This window comes from Callithrix jacchus, chromosome 2 (genome assembly GCF_049354715.1).
Source record: "Callithrix jacchus isolate 240 chromosome 2, calJac240_pri, whole genome shotgun sequence".
Classification (NCBI taxonomy): domain Eukaryota; kingdom Metazoa; phylum Chordata; class Mammalia; order Primates; family Cebidae; genus Callithrix; species Callithrix jacchus.
The window spans coordinates 107,375,315-107,394,533 of record NC_133503.1 but is presented as its reverse complement, the minus strand read 5'-3'; the positions used below and the strand labels follow the sequence as shown (position 1 = coordinate 107,394,533).

At 33.5% G+C, this 19,219-nt stretch overlaps 1 protein-coding gene across 27 annotated transcripts in view; it reads left to right on the top strand.

The window, feature by feature from the left end:
* The window catches only part of PAM (peptidylglycine alpha-amidating monooxygenase), a 289,959-nt gene that overhangs the window by 220,908 nt on the left and 49,832 nt on the right, over window positions 1-19,219 (top strand). For 14 of the 27 annotated variants that reach the window (XM_078365116.1, XM_035291164.3, XM_002744737.7 and 11 more), the window contains 2 exons: window positions 941-1,125; window positions 2,182-2,253. In XM_078365116.1, the coding sequence (XP_078221242.1) occupies window positions 941-1,125; window positions 2,182-2,253 (257 nt within the window). Of the gene's footprint in view, window positions 1-940; window positions 1,126-2,181; window positions 2,254-16,445; window positions 16,767-19,219 lie in introns of all 27 variants that reach the window. The other 13 variants (XM_078365107.1, XM_008991750.4, XM_008991749.4 and 10 more) reach the window with 1 other exon arrangement.

Here is a 19,219-nt window from a genome sequence, read left to right as displayed (position 1 = left end):
GTACTAATACTAAAATGGAAGTGTTCCTCTTCCCAAACAACTTTGCTATATAAAAATCCAGTGAAGATGTACTTAAATAGTTCCTTCCTAATAATACTCAAGAGAATGAAATATGTAATAACCCATCAGGAAGCAGAATACATGTTTTGAAAACTACTTGATATTTTTTCTATCGTTGGGAACTTTTTTCTTGGAAATGTCTACTGTTTTAAAATCTATTTTTAACATTGAGTCATTCAACTGTACAGCACTACTTCCGTCACATTTCAACCCTTAAAAAAGATTAGTGCTGATTTCATTTTGAGTCATTCCTGAGGCGTTATTTTCAACCTTGCTATAAAAGCCTAGTTGTCAAGTCAGACATCAGGGATACACTTTGGATGTTTTAGTGTGGACACATGATTCCAGATTCGTCTGGCCATGAGGAAGGAGGCACTTAACCAAAATAAGGCCCAAGATTTTTGGTGTTAAGAGGAAAGGCCATTTTTAAATCTTATAAATAATATATGATAACTCTATTGAAGGGTTCTGATTTTTACCATTGTTAAGGAAATAATTAAGATTTTCCATGAAAACAGTAACTTTTCCCAGTCTGTGAATTTTAGCAAATAGAAGGGGACTATAGAATAAAAGGATTTGAGAGAAAAAAGAAAGTGCCATATCCCTCATCTACTAAAATGCCATTTTCATCTGTGGTATTTAATAGTGTCCATGGTGTGCCGGCAAACTAGCACTCCATTGTTAAGTAGAAATATGCCTTTGACAATGTGCTTTTCACGTCAAAAACTGTGATGGGTTTTAATGAAAGCTGTAAAATAAATGCACAATATTGCTACCTTTGAATCCATTGCTGGCAGATTTAATGGCTGCATTTTTCTTGTATTAAGAATGTGTTTTATGTGAATGGTTGATTTGTTGTATCTTTTTTTTTTGCCTGCAGTGGCACATCTAGTGATGAAATGTGCAACTTATACATCATGTATTACATGGAAGCCAAGCATGCAGTTTCTTTCATGACCTGTACCCAGAATGTAGCTCCAGATACATTCAGAACCATACCACCAGAGGCCAATATTCCAATTCCTGTGAAGTCTGATATGGTTATGATGCATGAACATCACAAAGGTAATAACTGATGTTTAATATATAGTAATATATGATTTTGTATTTTTTATTTTATATGTATCTTGTTTAAGTGATTAATGTTGAAAATCATCTTTATTCCCTTCTTCTGTCTGCCAGTCACATGTACACACATATTTCTCATTTTCTCATTTTTCTCTTTCATATCCTATCTCCCCTTCCTGACACGTCCCCATCAAAACAGTTGAAGAGAAAAATCTCTGCCAGGAATGAAACAGATTCATTTTGGGACCAATCCCATAAATGTAGACCTTTCTTCATTTAATTCATGTTTTCTCATTTCCTCATCTAATTCCTTCCCTAACCAGTAAAGACTTACACAATTTATGAATTTATCCACCATGTTCTAAAGATCACTACGGTTTGCCAGTGCAAATGGTTATTATCCCTAGCCATACTTTAAATAATCCATTTAATGGGTCTCTTCAGGCAAAGAACAGTTACTGATTTGTGAAGCATTGCTAGTCTTGACTTTTTTATCTAGTTCTCAGAATTGTTCTTTAACTAATATATATTGTTCATCAGCAAAATGGTCATATTGACTGCCATTTTTTAACGTAAAATTGCAAAGTCTAGATTGAGTTTTGCAAGTTCAGTCTTAACATGCTAGAGCAGCTTCTTATTTCTTTCTAGTGAAAATTTATGAGGGAAGTTAGCATAGCAACCTGGCTATTTATTAAGATTCTAATATATTTATAGAATATGCCTTAAAGTGTTCTTAAAACAGTGCTAAATTTAATTTAAAGCAAACAAATATTAGTCATTTTGTCGATGCATTTTGTAAATTCTGTATCATTTATAGATTATTGAAATGGTGGTTGACCTAGTTATGAAGTCAGATGTCTGGTAGTTGGTAGGTTGTGCTGGGGGGTAGGGTGCAGGCAGCTTATGAATTAGAGCATTTTTATCATATAAACTTTTAATACTGTAATAAGCACAAGACCCTGAATAGTATTTTTATGTTGATGACACATTTAATTATTTAAAGTGTGTAAGATATACTGCCAATTTATGCCCAGCTGCTTTGATCTTTTACAGAAACAGAATATAAAGATAAGATTCCTTTATTACAGCAGCCAAAACGAGAAGAAGAAGAAGCGTTAGACCAGGGTATGTATGCTTATTTCTATAACCAGGCCTATAAAAGTATCAATTTCCAAATAGACAACCAAATTGTAAAATTATTGAGATATTTTATGCCTCTCTGTATCTGCCTCAAACTGTATGTATTGCTATTTTTAGACAATGCATAATTCATGAGAAGATGATCAATTATTGCACTGTAGCTTTGAAAGTAAAATTCATTCATATAATTAGGCTAGTCCTGTTTTGTTTTCTGGTCTTTGTTTTAGTTTTTAATATTATAATTTTTATGTATAGTATAAATAAGTGCAAATATAATCACTAAAAACCATCAGCAGGCTGCTTTTGAAATCTAATAACCTTTACCATTTAAATTAACGTATATTTTGTATGGTATGTTCATCAAGTATATTTGGGTTCAAAAAAAAAAAGAAATTAAGAATTAAACCTACATCTTGCCTCTATAAGTCATTCTTCTCTGTCTTCATCAAGGTAGGAGGGATTGTCTTATACATCTATAGTTTTGTGTTAAGGTGACATCTGCATACTTATAAAAGCATTATCTTCCTATGTTCTGTTTATTGAAAGTGGTAATGTTTGATGCTTGTATGTCATACACTGCATGTGCCGGCACTAAAAAATTACTCTCCTGAATCTTGGTTTCTTGCCAGTTGTTTGGAAGACAGTGCTTTGGGTTAGGTGTTGGAGTACGTTATCCTACCAAGTTGCTCTTGGCCTAGAATACATGGTTTTAAATATTCCTTTCATGTTAATGTAGACACACTTCTACTGACAACACAAAGCATACAAGAAATAGAAAGGATTTTTCTATTAGCAACTTACAAAAGTTTCCTGTTTCTCACTGTTAGCTGCTATTGCAATTCTTCAAAATGTATTACATTAGGTCCTGGTCGAAAATATCACTCTTTTATTTTTTTAATTAATTCACTCTTGTATTAATAGTTTTTTACAAAATTAAACAATTGAGACTTTAGAAAGGGGAAAATGCACTCTGAAAGAAGCATAAGGTAAACTATACCTTGGTTTTTAAATTACATAGTGGATGTTTCATAACATCTCATTCTAACAAAGTGGCCTTCCAAAAAATGCAGCTTAGCTCAAAGTACTAAATTGCTGAGTAATTTAAAATAGCTAAATTTATCAATCTTGTTTATATATTTGTAAGTCAACCAGTAATGGCAGCCTAAATATAGTAGTATTCAGAGTGTTTACTGTAACTTCTTTTTAAGTTTGTTCAGACTTCCAATTAATTATTTTGTCACTTCACATGCTTTTTGAAATGCATGTCTTTAAAATAAATTTATTTATCTTAAAATAAATTTACAAATAACAACATATATGAAACAATATGGAATGAGATACCACCATTTAGTAGATGCATCTTATAAAACGATGTTTCTATGGAAACTGCAGTTGGACTATGGTTTCCTTTTGAAGTTACTCAAATTGATCAAGGGAAACACTGACACCTCTGAAAGGTTGGAATCCCAGAGGTTTTGTTAGTGAAGCAGCATAAATTGTTACATTTAATCTGTTCTTTCCAAATAGTAGGATTTAGAAGATGTTATCTATGCCTACAAACCAGATTCTTTAAAATAATTTTGTACTTTGCCATTCATTTATCCTTTTGTGTTTTATAGCATATGTATAATGTTCACCTCTGAACATTCAGAGGTGAACATTATACATATACCCCAACATACAAATATTCCCAACCTTTATTGGTCCCAGAGAATAATTCTATGTACACATAAGAAATTATTTTCCTGTAATTTCTGTTTTCTTCTGTTTTTGAATAAAAATGCTGTAAATAAAGGTATTTAACTTGCAAAGAAAAAAAACATTATTTTGATATTAGCAGTTTGCATATTGCAGAAAATAGGCTGTGCTCTTCATATGTTGAAATTAGTGGGCCCATCAAATGTCATCTTTAATGAAGGTAAAGAACAGTAGCCTAACCAAAAGCCATTTCAATGGCTAGCATATTGTGTCTATTATCCCATTTGTCTCTGGGGACCACCAGCCTAGAATTAAAAGAGAAATACAGAAATGTACCAAAATTTGTACACATAGTTCATTTGATGCACTAATGAGATCAGTCTGTCTCCTTACAACACATAAGGCAAATCTCCTCATTGCTGAAAGAGTATTTCATTCTTCTTAGAGATATTTGTTTGCACAAAATGTCTGTTTGTATTCATTCTTTAGGAAGTCAACTTGACCAAGTAGCTAATAAGTGGGCTTTAATTATTCAAATAAATTATACTATGTATGTTAATTTTAAGGTAAGTCCTCAAACTTCACTTTTCACCTTATTTGGTGTTCCAGCCAAAATAATTTGTGTAGTATTTCTCCAGATTGTATCAATTCTTTTAATTTATTTTTAGCCCCAACAAACAAAAGCCCAAATTATTGTGTTTGTGCTAGGCATAAACTAACAGACACCATCTATTTTGGTCCTACAGAAGATGTCAAACCCCCATAAAAAACAGAACAGTGTGGGGTAGGAAGAAAAGACTTGAATCATCAGTGGATGTGTACTCATAGACAAACTCTATACTGGTTAGTGGGTACAGATAGTTCTGTTAGTGATGTAGATAGTTCCACCTGGTTAATACTATATATAGTATAATGTGTATGTATTATATATAGTGTGTATATAGTACTATATATTCTATATAGTGTGTGTGTAGTACCACAGTGTGTGTGTATATGTAGTTTGTACTATATATATATAATATACACATTATGTATAATATATACATAATATACAAAACAATATATACACATATATAATATATACATATAACTATATATACATATAACTATAATATATATAACATATATCCTATATGTAGTATAATTTAAATAGCATATATTTAATTACCATATATAGTGTATATATATATAGTACTAAATATATGGTACTATATACACACTATATATATAATATGTACACATTATATATAATGTGTACATATTATATAGTTGGTATTTATATATGGTATTTATATAGCTGGTATTTATATTTGGTATTTATATAGTTGGTATTTATATAATATATGGTACTATATAATTTAGTGCTATATATATATACACTATATATGGTAATTAAATACCAACTATATAGATATAGTTTTTAATTATATATATTTAATTACCATGTATAGTGTGTATATAGTATCATATATTATATAAATACCAACTATATAAAACCATATATAGTGTGTATATAGTACCATATATTATATATAATGTGTACATATTATATATAGTGTGTATATAATACCATACATATAGTATATAGTGTGTATATAGTACCATATATAGTACATATTATATATATAGTGTATATAGCACCATATATTTAGTACGATATACACAAACTATATATGGTATTTAATTACCATATATAGTGTATGTATATGGTACCATATATAGTGTGTATATAGTACCATATATTATATAAATACCAACTGTATAAATACCATATATAAATACCAACTATATAAATACCATATATATAAATGCCATATATAAATACCAACTATATAAATACCATATATAGTGTGTCTATAGTACCATATATTATATATAATGTGTACATATTATATATATAGTGTGTATGTAGTACCATATATATAGTACTATATGTGTACTAATGTGTATATATTATATATAGTGTATATTATATATAATGTGTATATATTTTATATATATAGTGTGTGTATATAGTACCATATATGCAGTACTATATATATACTATATATGGTAATTAAATAGATACTATTTAAATTATACTATATATAGTATTATATATATGTATGTATATTATATGTACATACCTATCTTAATGCGTTGAAAAGCAGGTAAAAGATTAAAGTCAAGATATGTAGTAAATGTTAGTTAGAAAGAAGAAATGACCTTTACTAAGATAGAAAAAAAAGAGGGGAGAGATAGAAATAATCATATTCCATAGATTGAAAGAAAGAAAGGTAGCTATGCCATAAACAGGAAGTGGGAGTTGTCTCTAAAATGGAGGAGAAAAAATCAAAGAAAGCCAGTGATCTTTAAAACACAGGTTTCTTTAGTACTCTGTTTCTGCAGGATAAACATAAATATTTTCTTTGAAATTCATATCCCAAACATTACTAGCTGTTGATTTTTTGCCAGAATATTAATCTTGATAGAAATTAACTGGAAATTAACTAGATGTCTTGAAAGAGACATCTAAGTTGTGCAAATCCAGTCTGTACTTACTCACAAACACACTAACATTTCACAACATCTTTGTCTGCATCTGCTCTCTGCAGAACAAAATCTGGTGTAAAGCAAGTGTATCTCAGATTCTATCTCAAAAGATGTAATTACAGAGACACCACAAAAGCATCATTATATGACAGTTTTACCTATCATGTTTTCCTGGATTGTGCAACAATAGGAACCATTTTAATGAGGCTTTAATTGAGTCTGTAGGGATTTCTTTCAGAATAATGCTTATTTTGACTGATTTTTTAAAATAATATTCATTAGAAAAGATAAAGAAATTATGCAAAGTATAAATATACAAATAAAAATCATCCATAGTCCCCAGAAATATGAGAATGTATATGTATGTGAAATATATGTTATGCATTTATTTAAGATATAATATGCATATATTTATATCTTAAATATATGCATATGTAATGCACAGTATTTTAATTATAATGTACACACAGTTTTGTATCCGCTTTTTAAAAAATATATCTTGAATATTTTCTCCATAGTAAAAATTATTGGCAAGAGTGTTTCTTTTTTTTTTTTTTTTGAGGCAGGGTTTTGCTCTGTCGCCCATGCTGGAGTGCAATGGCGTGATTTTGGCTCACTGCAACCTCCATCTCCCTGGTTCAAGCAATTCCCCTGCCTCAGGCTCCCTAATAACTGGAATTACAGGTGCACACCGCCATGCCTGGCTAATTTTTTGTATTTTTAGTAGAGCCAGGGTTTCATCATGTTGGCCAGACTGATCTTGAACTCCTGACCTCAGACAATCTGCCCACCTCGGCCTCCCAAACTTCTGGGATTACAGGAGTGAGCCACCATGTCCAGCCAAGAGTGATATTTAATGGCTGCATCATCCGTGCATATTCTTGCCCATATCAATTCAAAAATAGTCCATGTGCATATAAGGGAACTTATCTGTGAATGAGTTGATTATGTCTGCCTGCAGGCAGAAAAACATGAATGGATATTCAAAACAAACTAAAATGTCAATTTCCTTCAAAAACATTGTGAGTGAAGAATTGCCTATGTAATAAGTGTAAAAAACTATACAACAGACTCAATTAGGAAGTGATTCTGGATGGAGGAAATGAATCCTAGGAGACTGTATAGAATGAGGAAGTTCCATTGATGTTTTCCAAAGCAGGCGCGCACACACACACACACACACACACACACACACACATATACACATACACACACACAAATATTCCTTACATATATTAATGTTGGTACTTTTAGAAAAATAACACATTTTTAAAGTTTCTTTATTTCTTATGCATTATAATTTCTAATATATGTTCACTATACCAAAGGTATAAACATCCTGAACTTTCTATAACCATTGTTTAAGCAAAGAATATGGGCTTGAAACTAAGAAGCTTCCTAGATGCAAGCAAAAATCTACACAATTACGTTTAAGAGTTCTGAATTTGAGGGTCTCACTTCTTTAATATTCAAAGTATAGATGTAGTGTTGAAACTTAGGTCTGTTGTATTGGGAAGATTCAGTGTCTTAAATTCCAGGCAGAATTGAAAGTCAAAAACTATAATAGCAGTATGTCCTTGTTATTGTATATTATGCTTTGAACAACATTTCTTTGGCTGCAGAAACGGCCTTTAACATCTTTTATTTGGTTTGCTGCAAAATCTCATTGTAGTCTTTGTGCCCTCAAATAATCAATCTTTCTACTCAAAGGTCAGCATGAGCTGCTATATTCCCAAGGCAGAGAGAATATGACAAAAATGCAATCTGTTGAGGGAAAACACTCCACAGTTTTAACTCCAGATAGTTAAAGGTCTTTGGACACCTTCTGTGAAACAATAATTTCACAGTGGTTTTTTTGCTAACAGAAATGAATTATCGTTGGCATGTTTTATCAAATAAGCAGAATCAAGGTAACAAGGTTGCAAGTTAAAAACAAAACAGCCTACTGTAAATGTCTGCTAAAGTTACAGTTGTAAACAGTTTATGAGAAGAGTTAAACAAAGGCTGGGTGTGGTAGCTAACATTTATATTTCATTGATTTGTTCAAACTAGGACTTTGCTTTATCCTCTAATAAAACACAAATACTTTTAGTAACATCTTCTTAACTAATTCCAAGCACTGTCTATGCCACTTTGCTGTTTTAAAGAAGATACAGTTTTTGTTTGTATTCCTATTTACTAAAAATTTATTGGTTTGCTATGATTTATGAGCAGTTCACAAGTTTTTATTTATTCAACTCATCTATCAAACACAATTCTAAATACCCCCCAAGGCTCTGGGAGGCTGACCGAATGCTGTTTTGAATTGGTTTCCTAATAGCAGAATAGGTAGAAGGGAATGATCATTCATCACACAGTTAGGATTTCCAATATAGATCTGTGTGCATGGTAGTCATAAAAACCATCATTTTCTATCTTCTTTTTTATATTTGTCTCATTTTCTTAAAAAGGAAGAAAAGTTTATTTCTGATTGGTTTTCAATCAAATGAGCCCTGCGAGAGGATGAAATAATAAAGTTCACTTCATTTGTGATCCTTGAGCTGGTCATAGTGGTCATATATTTTCTTTCTCTAAGGCTAGAGAATAAATGTTGTGGGATAGTAATAAGTAAACAATCAATAAAACAAATTGACTTTAACCAGAAGGGAAAGTCAGTTAAGACTAAGTCATAAAACCCAATATTAAATTATAAAAAGAGATGCTTTTATTTTTCCATTCCTCATATCCCTCTCATTAATCAGTTATGTTGCATGGCTCTCATCGTGCTTACGTGGTTAGTTGGCATATTTCGTTAGTGGTTATGAAGAATTAGGTAATGAAGAATTAGTAATTTGTGTGGGAAATGGGAAATTATATTCTGGAATGTTATGAGAGGTTCTTGATCATTATTTAAAAATAATAGCACCTGCCACAATTAAGAATTTACATTATCTAAAAAATAAGATTTTTATGTTTTTCTATCCTGTAATCTTAAAGCATTAAAAAAATCATCACAGGATAATTTTTCAATATATATTTCATCTTTTTACATTATTCTCACCATATTCCTGAAAGTAAACCAGAAATTTCCATGCTGGGAGCAGGGAATAGTGAGTGATCTCTAATAAACAGAAAAGTGTCCACTGAGCAACAAAGTAGTGAATCCAAGCATGCAAACTTTAAGTTAAATTGGTTGTGTTATTGGATTTTCAGGTACTATGCTGCATTCCTTTTCTCAACACATGAGCTGCTACTGTAATGTGGTTTTGTATACCAGACTCATTTAATTGAGTTACTTAAAAGATCTAGAGCATTTTGGTATTTTATAAGACAAGAATCAAAGGTTATGGGAAGAAAATTTCAAAATGGAAACTCACTGCAGCCTAATATCATCAAGGAAATATTTTTATCTCTACTAATACAGATGCGAGGGGTGATATTTTAAATAAATTATTATTCATCCCAGATTTGTTTATTGAATATCTGCTAGAATAGGGACAGTACGAATCTTTGGAATTATGACAATGAATAGAAATGAGAGGGGTTTTTTAAAATATAAAACTACATTTATATCTTGTAATTCCTTCTTTTCCAGAGATAATTGAAATGTACAAAAACTATATTTAGAACATCTTAAAGAATTTGGTCATACATTTAAGGTACATTTTTCAAATCAAAGAAAACTAGTCTTTTTTATTATCTTGGCTCACTGCAACTTCCATCTCCCAGGTTCAAGAAGTTCTCCTGTCTCAGCCTCCAAAGTAGCTGGGATTACAGGTGCCTACCACCATGCCTGGTTAATTTTTGTATTTTTAATAGAGACGGGGTTTCACCATTTTGGCCAGGCTGACCTCGAACTCCTGACCTCAAGTGATCCACCTGTCTCGGCCTCCTAAGGTGCTGGAATTACAGGCATGAGCCACCATGCCTGGCTGAAAACTAGTCATTTTTTAAGCTAGTTTTGTGCAAATTGCTATGGTATGTATATATTGACCAGTTTGCATGTTTCTTGTGTTGTGATATGGAAAAAACAGGCCAGGATATGACAAAGAGAAACCCAGTTGAAGAGTAAACCTAGCAGTTGAGCTCAGAAGAGAGCTAATTAAAAAAAAAAAATTAAGTATAATAAGATGGACAAGTTTGAGGTGAATATATAGGAAAAAGTTTAATGACCAGTACAGAAAAGACAGGGGAACCTGGATCCAATCTAGTGAGCAGTTTAGAGGGCAACTGTCAGTCAGACTGTCTCCTTCAAATCCCAGTTCAATTTTCTACCAGCTGTGTAGGTTAGTACTGTACCTTTAGTTTCCTCGTATAAAATGAGGAAATAATAACTAGTTAATAGAGATTAAATGTATGAAATTTTATAAAGCATTCAGCAAAGTGAATGGATCATGCTAAGCTCTCAAGAAATTTTAGGTATCATTATTATTATTACCTATAGTTAATATAGTTCTTAATATGTTAACTCTATCAACAATTGGTAAGCAGCTAACATCTCCATTTTTCTAGGACTGTCCCAACTTATTCCTAATATAAATATTAGTACCATCCCTTTTCTTTTAAAAAGTATTCTAGTTTGAATAACAAATTATATGATCACCTTAGCAGTGGGTCTCAGAATAGAATTAGAAAATACCACCCAGAATATACCCAAAGGATTATAAATCATTCTACTATAAAGACACATGCACACATATGTGTATTGCAGCACTATTCACAATAGCAAAGACATGGAACTAACCTAATTGCCCATCAATGATAGACTAAATAAAGAAAATGTGACACATATACACCATGGAATATTATGCAGCTGTAAAAAAGATGAGTTCATGTCCTTTGCAGGGACATGGATGAAGCTGGAAACCATCATTCTCAGCAGACTAACTCTGGAACAACTCTCTAGAAAACCAAACACCACATGTTCTCACTCATAAGTGGGAGTTGAACAATGAGAGCACATGAACACAGGGAGAGGAACATCACACACTGGGGCCTGTTGAGGGATGGGGAACTAGGAGAGGAACAGCATTAGGAGAAATACCTAATGTAGATGATGGGTTGATGGGTGCAGCAAACCACCATGACATGTGTATACCTATGTAACAGATGTGCACATTCTCCACATGTACCCCAGAACTTAAAGTATAATAATAACAAAAGCCACAAATCAGGTTAGTTCAGTGGAAAGCAAAAGGAAAATACCACCCCAAAATATATAGCTGGAAAGAGCTGTAGAAAAGGTAGCTATGGGGATATAACCTAGGAGTCTCCAAGGCAGGTGAGGTGCCATCTATCACACATAAGTTCCATAGAGGTAGAGCGACTTTTATGGTACCATTCTGGATAGATTTTGTCGTCCAGAGGAGGGGTGGGGGATGTCTCTTCTGAGGAAGAAGAGTGAGTCTTTCACTATGACAATCAAAGGATAAGACTCCCAAATGAGTACTGGTGGTAAGGGAAGAAAAGTTGATGTTGACAAATCAGCATAGGTTGGACCTTGTGATTCACTGGTTAGGGAGGAAAGAATTCAGTTTTCTTAGTTGATTGACTCAAAAGAGTGTCATCACTAAGAGAGATACTATTAAAGGGTTAAAATATGATGAGAAGATAAAGAGCTGCATTTTAGATGTTTTCAGTTGAAAATGCCTATGAGACAGACATCGAAGTGGGATATTCCAGAAGGCAGTTTTATATTACCAGTTTGGTGTTAGGAGAGCTCTAGGATTGGTAGTTATGTGCCTGGAGGTGGTAGCTTAAGCTTTGTAAGTGACTGAGATCACTTAATAGGAAGAGGCTTTATCAGGGGAACAAATGTGTCAGGGACAGCCTTCATGAAACACCAGCCTTTTTTACATGATGGACAGAAAAAGCGAGGAAGTACAGATAATAAGTGGAGAAGACCTGTAAAGAGCAACATTATAAGGAGAGAGGTTCTGAAGGGGACTTACGGCAGGGCTACAGGCTCCCAATAGATCAAAATAAAGAGTCTATTGGCATTGGCAATTAAGATCCCTTACCTCTTGGAGAAGCCATACAGTGGTGAAATAGGAAGTGGAAAGAAATGAATCCAATTTAGGGAGGGAAAAGGATGTAAGGAAGAATTAATCAGCAAGTAGCCCTGCACCACCCAATATGGTAGATACTAGGCAAAAATATTTATATTTTGAATATAAATTAGTTCAAAATAAGAAATTAAAAATTAAATTTTTCAGATCCACTAGCCACTTACAAGTAATCAGCCAGCCCCATGTGTCTGTTGAGCAGCTATTAGGTTGGACAGCACAGACATATATTACATGCATTATCACAGAAAGTCCTTTCGGATAGCGTTGGAGCTTGTAAAGGAAGAGAGAAGATGGAAAAGGCTAAAGGATATGTTATGTCAGAGAAGGGTCTCTCCCCACCTCCACAACAACTCAAGCCCCAAGTGAGCGTATGTATAGCCTGTGAATCAGATATGAGGTAAAGAAGTTGTATTTATTAATAGAAAAGAAAAGATAAAAGATAGGAGAGGCTTTAGAGGGTGCTGGAGAACTGGCATTCAGAACAGTGGAGTAGGGAGAGTTCTTTTTCCAAAAATATGCTAAAAGAAATGGAGAAAGTACAGATGCAGCCTCCTTTGGCAAAGCCAGGAATCAATTAGCTATAGAAGCCACAGTGACTTATTAAGAAAATAAGAGGACTCGAAAACTAAAATGGCTTTTATTTTTTTTTTTGAGATGGAGTCTCCCTCTGTCTCCCAGGCTGGAGTGGCATGATCTCGGCTCACTGCAACCTCTACCTCCCAGGTTCAAACAATTCTCGTGCCTCAGCTTCCTAAATAGCTGGGATTACAGGTACCCACTATCATACCCAGATAATTTTTGTATTTTTAGTAGAGATAGGGTTTCACCATGTAGACTAGATCTAAAATTCCTGACCTCAAGTAATCCGCCCACCTCAGCCTCAAAGTGCTGGGAGTACAGGCATGAGCCACCACACCTGGCCCTAAAAGTACTTTTTGTTTTCTATGATGAAAATCCCATTGCTTGACTAGGAAAAAGGAGCTGATTTTTAAAATATTAGATAAACCACAGGTTGAAGCAGATGCATGTTGCACCTGGAGTTTGTTTTTTTAGTTAGTAATTATAATAGCTATAATTTAGTGACACTTACTTTGTGATACACACTGGACTGGGTATTTTAATATTAACCGTCTTCTTTAAATCTACAGAATAATTTCTAAAGGTTGTTGTCACTGTCTTTGTTATGTTAAGTAGAATTTACTTAAAGCCACAGAGTAGCTACAACATAGGGTTTGATGTGTATTTGAATTGAGCAGTTGCCGTGTAGGGAAAGGCCAGAGTGCTATAGATGCACTCAAAAGAGACCCCTGAGTTGAATCAACAAGGAAGGCCTTTTGATGTAACACCTAAGATCTGAAAGGTGAAGAGCTAGTTTATTAGTGGGGAAGGAGTGCTCCAGAAAGAAGAAACATCTTCTTAGAGTTGGTATTCAAGGAAGTCAAAAGTCAATATGGGTGGAACATAAACCAAAAAGAAAGAGGAAATGTTGAGAGATGATACAGGGGTCAGGATCACCCAACTTACTTTATTTATGTTCTACTCCATCTGTTATATTCATTAGATATAGTTTCTAAATAAACATCTTAATGTGACTAAGAAAATTGATTAACATTTCAGGATTCCATATTATATTGATACACCAGAAGAGGAAAAACTCTTTCTGGTTTGTGCATAGGAATGTAAGAGATAGCCATCTAGTGGTCTCTCTCACGTGTAAAGAGATGTTTGTAGAGATTCTGCTCTGAAACTTTATCCTGACAAGGTCTGTGCACCTGCATGCAGCCAAGCCTATTACATTATTTTAACAATTTTGCTTTCCTAACCCAACAACAATCTTAAATGATAAATTCACATGAACTGGAGTGTTCTACCTTTGGTATTTTATCACAGCTTTTAGATTTCTACTTACAAACCTGAATAACTATGCATCATTCTGAACCAGTCTTCCTCCATGAAGACTAGCCTATACATAGAGGTTGCAGTGAGCCAAGATCGTGCCACTGCCCTTTAGCCTGAGCAAAAGAAAGAGACCCTGTCTCAATAATAATAATAACAATAATAGCATAAACATGTGGATTCAAGTTTTTATTTAATTTAATTTTTTTGAGATGGGTCTGGCTCTGTCACTCAGGCGGAATACAGTGACATGATCATAGTTCATTGCAGCCTTGAAATCCTGAGCTCCAGCAGTCCTCCCACTTTAGCCTCCCAAGTGTTGAGGACTATAATTGAATGCCACCACAACCCAGCTATTTTTTTTTTTTTTTAATTTCTTGAAGAGACGGGATCTCACTCTTGCCCAAACTGGCTTGAACTCTTGGCCTAAGCAGTCCTCCTGCCTGGGCCTCCAAAAGTCCTGGGATTACAGATGTAAGCCTCCACTCCCAGCCTTAAGTTTTTAAATTATGGCTTATCTCTCCCTGAAATACTCTTGTATTTTATTTCCTAAATAAGATATTTCACTGTACAAGCATATGAAATTATTTATATTTAATATATGACTCATCAGAATTTAACAGTAATGTACTGTATTAATTTTTCTTCTGTGAGGCAGAATGCCACAATGCCCTAACAGATTTGCTTGACTCACAATTTGCTTTGTTCATTTTACTGAGATTGGCCCTATTACTTGGTACTTATTTTCTGATTGAAGATTTCACCTGGGATAAGCTGATTTTACTTGCAAGAATTGAAAACCTACTTTGAAACATCAAACCAGGATTATTTGTAAACATGACAGAATCTCTTAGTATCATTTTGGAAAGACTTCATCTCCCCTTGCACCAGTTTCTTAGTAATATTCTTCAGTGAAATATATCATGGCTAAACCAGTTATCACCTTCATGTCCTAATGGTCATGAAAAGACGGTTTATAAATGTTTTCTAATGGTGCTGTAAATGTAATTAAAATGTAAGCAACAGGACTCCATAGTCATAAGTAATTTGCAGCACTTAGTATAGGATGAGGTAAAGGAAGAACTGGTGGTGGCTTTTGGGTTTGGTGTAGGAGAGCAGGTTTGTGTTTCCATTGAGAATACGGAAGATATAAATGGATTTGAAGCCATCATGGAAATGATGAGGGTTAAAATACTTGACAAACTTTCTGTGGTTATGTGGTGTATATGTGATAATATTTTATAAATAATTTGCTTTCATGGAATTGGAGTCTCATACTCAAGTTTACTCCTTACAGGAAGGCATAAATACATTTTAGTGATGAATCACCCTAATATCAGTTTATTAAAATCTTTTCCTTTGTTTGAAACTGATTTAAAAGTATTCTGTGCTCAAAAAATTATTTTTCTCATTTGCTCATTTTTTTGGTTTAGGAAGAACAACTACAGCTACTTACAGTAGCACTGCTAACAAAATAATAAGAAAATTTAGGTTTCCCAATTGTCAAATGGATACATATTTACTTATGTTTTACAGGAAATGTATATTTTCTGCTCACGAAATGTGTATTTCATTTCTTGGGGCTTATACTTAAATAGGTTTTTAAAGACAACTGCGAAGAGTTTCTTGTGCAGATAGCTGTTATCTAATGTAGCGATTGATGATATTTTATTTTAGAAATCTGATGAGCTCTTAATTTCCATGTCAATTAAACTATATTGTGAAAACCATTTACTGAAATGTGCCATGCAATTACATAAGCATTATTTTTTCTGCTAATATGTCAGTAGATGTTATAACAGAAAGACATAGATGATATATGAACTAAATTATTTCACTGGCCTAGGAATTTTTCTTTTTTCTCCTTGTGTTTGAAAGTCTGAGTGCCAACTTCTCTCATATTTATTATGAGAAACAAGTAGATATTTTTTAAAGCACCAAACTTTGTAAATTTTGCAATCTTATCTACGCTCCACACCCTTATCTCTTCTCTTTTTTCCACAGGTGATTTCTATTCACTACTTTCCAAGCTGCTAGGAGAAAGGGAAGATGTTGTTCATGTGCACAAATATAATCCTACAGAAAAGGCAGAATCAGAGTCAGACCTGGTAGCTGAGATTGCAAATGTAGTCCAAAAAAAGGATCTTGGTTGGTCTGATGCCAGAGAGGGTGCAGAACATGACAGGGGTGATGCTATTCTTGTCAGAGACAGAATTCACAAATTCCACAGACTAGTATCTACCTTAAGGCCACCAGAGAGCAGAGTTTTCTCATTACAGCAGCCCCCATCTGGTGAAGGCACCTGGGAACCAGAACACACAGGAGGTGCGTGTAGGGTTTCTTTTAAGGAATGAAGTGTGAAATGCTACAATCCACATTAGTAAAACCTGAAGGGAATAAGAAATCAGTGGATGAAAAAAATTCATCAATGAAAAGGACTTATCATTAGAAAAATATTACTCAGATTTGGGTTATCAGATATCACTTTGAAGATTTTTTGTTCGTTTGTTTCAATTTTGGTCTAATACTGCATAAATTTAGCATCTGTTCAGTTGGATCATTTGGGGAAAGGAGGCATATGAAATTCGGGATAAAAATTCTTACCAAATGAATATTTTTTATTTTGCTCAATGGAAATACATTGAAAATTCAAAACCTGTTATGTAGAGTCCCAGTGTAAGAATGCTCATACACTGTCTCCTTGTAAGGTAATTAAATTCCCCTCAAAGGAATCTTAATACTTACAACATTCTCATCCAGCTGACTTGTAAAATATAACCATTTTTATGAATTTGATTTCTTAAGTTTCATTATTGATTACAATCTTAATTGGAAAGTTGAGTATTTCTGAAGGACCTCTAGTAAGTCAATAACTATCAGATTTATCTTTATTTCTAGCCAAAATAGGCTTCCATAAGTAGAGGACAGACAATACCTTATTCCCTTCAGGTTTCTGTACCAGCAAGCTATGGATGCCTCATTTTTGTCTTTAATTGTGTTGTGGCCTCTGTGATATTGATTGTGTTTCACGTTACTTGCTAATGTGGAAAGCCACATAATACAGCATGTGGAGATAATCTCCAAAAAATAACCGATATGCGTGCATGGCAGCTGTCCACGTGTGGGCTGGAATGGCACAGGCTTAATGTTTTCAAATTCAGCTTTGCAGGAAGTCATAAATTATTCAACACCCAGCTGATTTTTATTTATAATTGAAAAAAGTTAGCATGCAGTGCCTTTTGCTCACCTGAGAGTTTCAAGCATTATCCATTGGGACTAGCCTAATGGTTTCTGAGAGACATTAACCAGACCTGGATTTTTAACTTTTCTTATTTAAACAGGATCAGACCTGCTCTAGCTCCTTCTGGATTTATCGAATAAAACTGTGTTTCTCAAGAGGTGGTCCTTGGACCTCCTTGCATCAGAATCACGCAGCATGCGTAAGAAAAAATTAGACGCCTCAATCTTATCAAAGAACAGCTGAATCAGCATCTCTGAGTGTGATGCCTAGAAGTTTGCAGTTTATCATGCCCCTATGCATTTCAAAACACACAGGGGTGTCTGTCTGAACTTATATTTTAAGGATAGTGAATTGTAACCCAGACAACATGGAAATATAAAAAGGAAAATAGCCTCTTTTGTGAGAATACAATTGTGTTCATGTGTGGAATGTGAGTTGCAGCATGCTTTATTCCATGACTTGTCTTTGTTATTCTTGGATTTGGAATGATATTATGGTCATTTGTAGTTATCAAGAGTGTCAATGTCACAGTCAGAATTTGACTTAACATATTGCATTTCTGAAACCTACCAAGTTTTTCTACGAAATAAATTCTTAAAATACCCAAGTGCATATACTTGGCAAATATACTTGGTTTCCAGGGTGGTCAAATGACAGTGCTCAAGAGAAAAATCCTTCTGTAGGATCTAGTTAGGGAAATTTCCTTCCTGTGAATGTCACTGAAGTGAATAACAATGAGTCATAGAAACATTCAGCACAACTGCAAATTAAGAAAGGAGCATGTATTTCCTTATTTAAATGATTTGATGTTATTTCACTACTATAATTCCAAAAACCTTTAAAAATAAAATGCAAAACTCATATTTAGGTTAACTATTTCTAAAAGGCTTTTTCTTAATTCTCTTTCACCATTTACTATAATGCAGTGTAATAACTAACTTTAATTGATGCTGTTGCATTCCTTTGGGTAAGCCAGAGGAAAACCTATCCTCAGGAAGCTTCCATTTTGCAAAAAATAAAGTAGGACATTATCAGCATGAAAGTCTCTAATAAAACTTATTAGTAATCTAATTAATGTCTAGTCCTCAGGGTATAGTCAAGGATAATAAATTTGATGAGTAATCTTTCATTGTATCTCTCATACCGTTTCTTTACTCCAAGCAAAGCTTAGAATGAGCCTAATGGTCTGGAGGAATTAACTGTTTCCCTAAGTGCCTAATTTGCTATAAGGAATTCTGTTTGCTGCAAAGAAGAAAGTAACTTTTTAACTGAGATTATTACTAAAACAAAACTGTCAGTATATTAATATTAAGCAACTGTTCTGTTGCTTAATATTATAGCTCATATTTATTTCAGATATCGTTGACATGTATTGTTAATTTTCAAATAAAGAAACTGAAGCCAGAAGTTAATCTATTTGAATGAGGTCACAGATCTAAATCTAAAACTTGGACTTTATTATTTCCAATGTTCATCTTCTAGTTTCTTACATTTCAATACAATTGTGCTCAAAGAGATGCTAATATGCTTGTCCAGT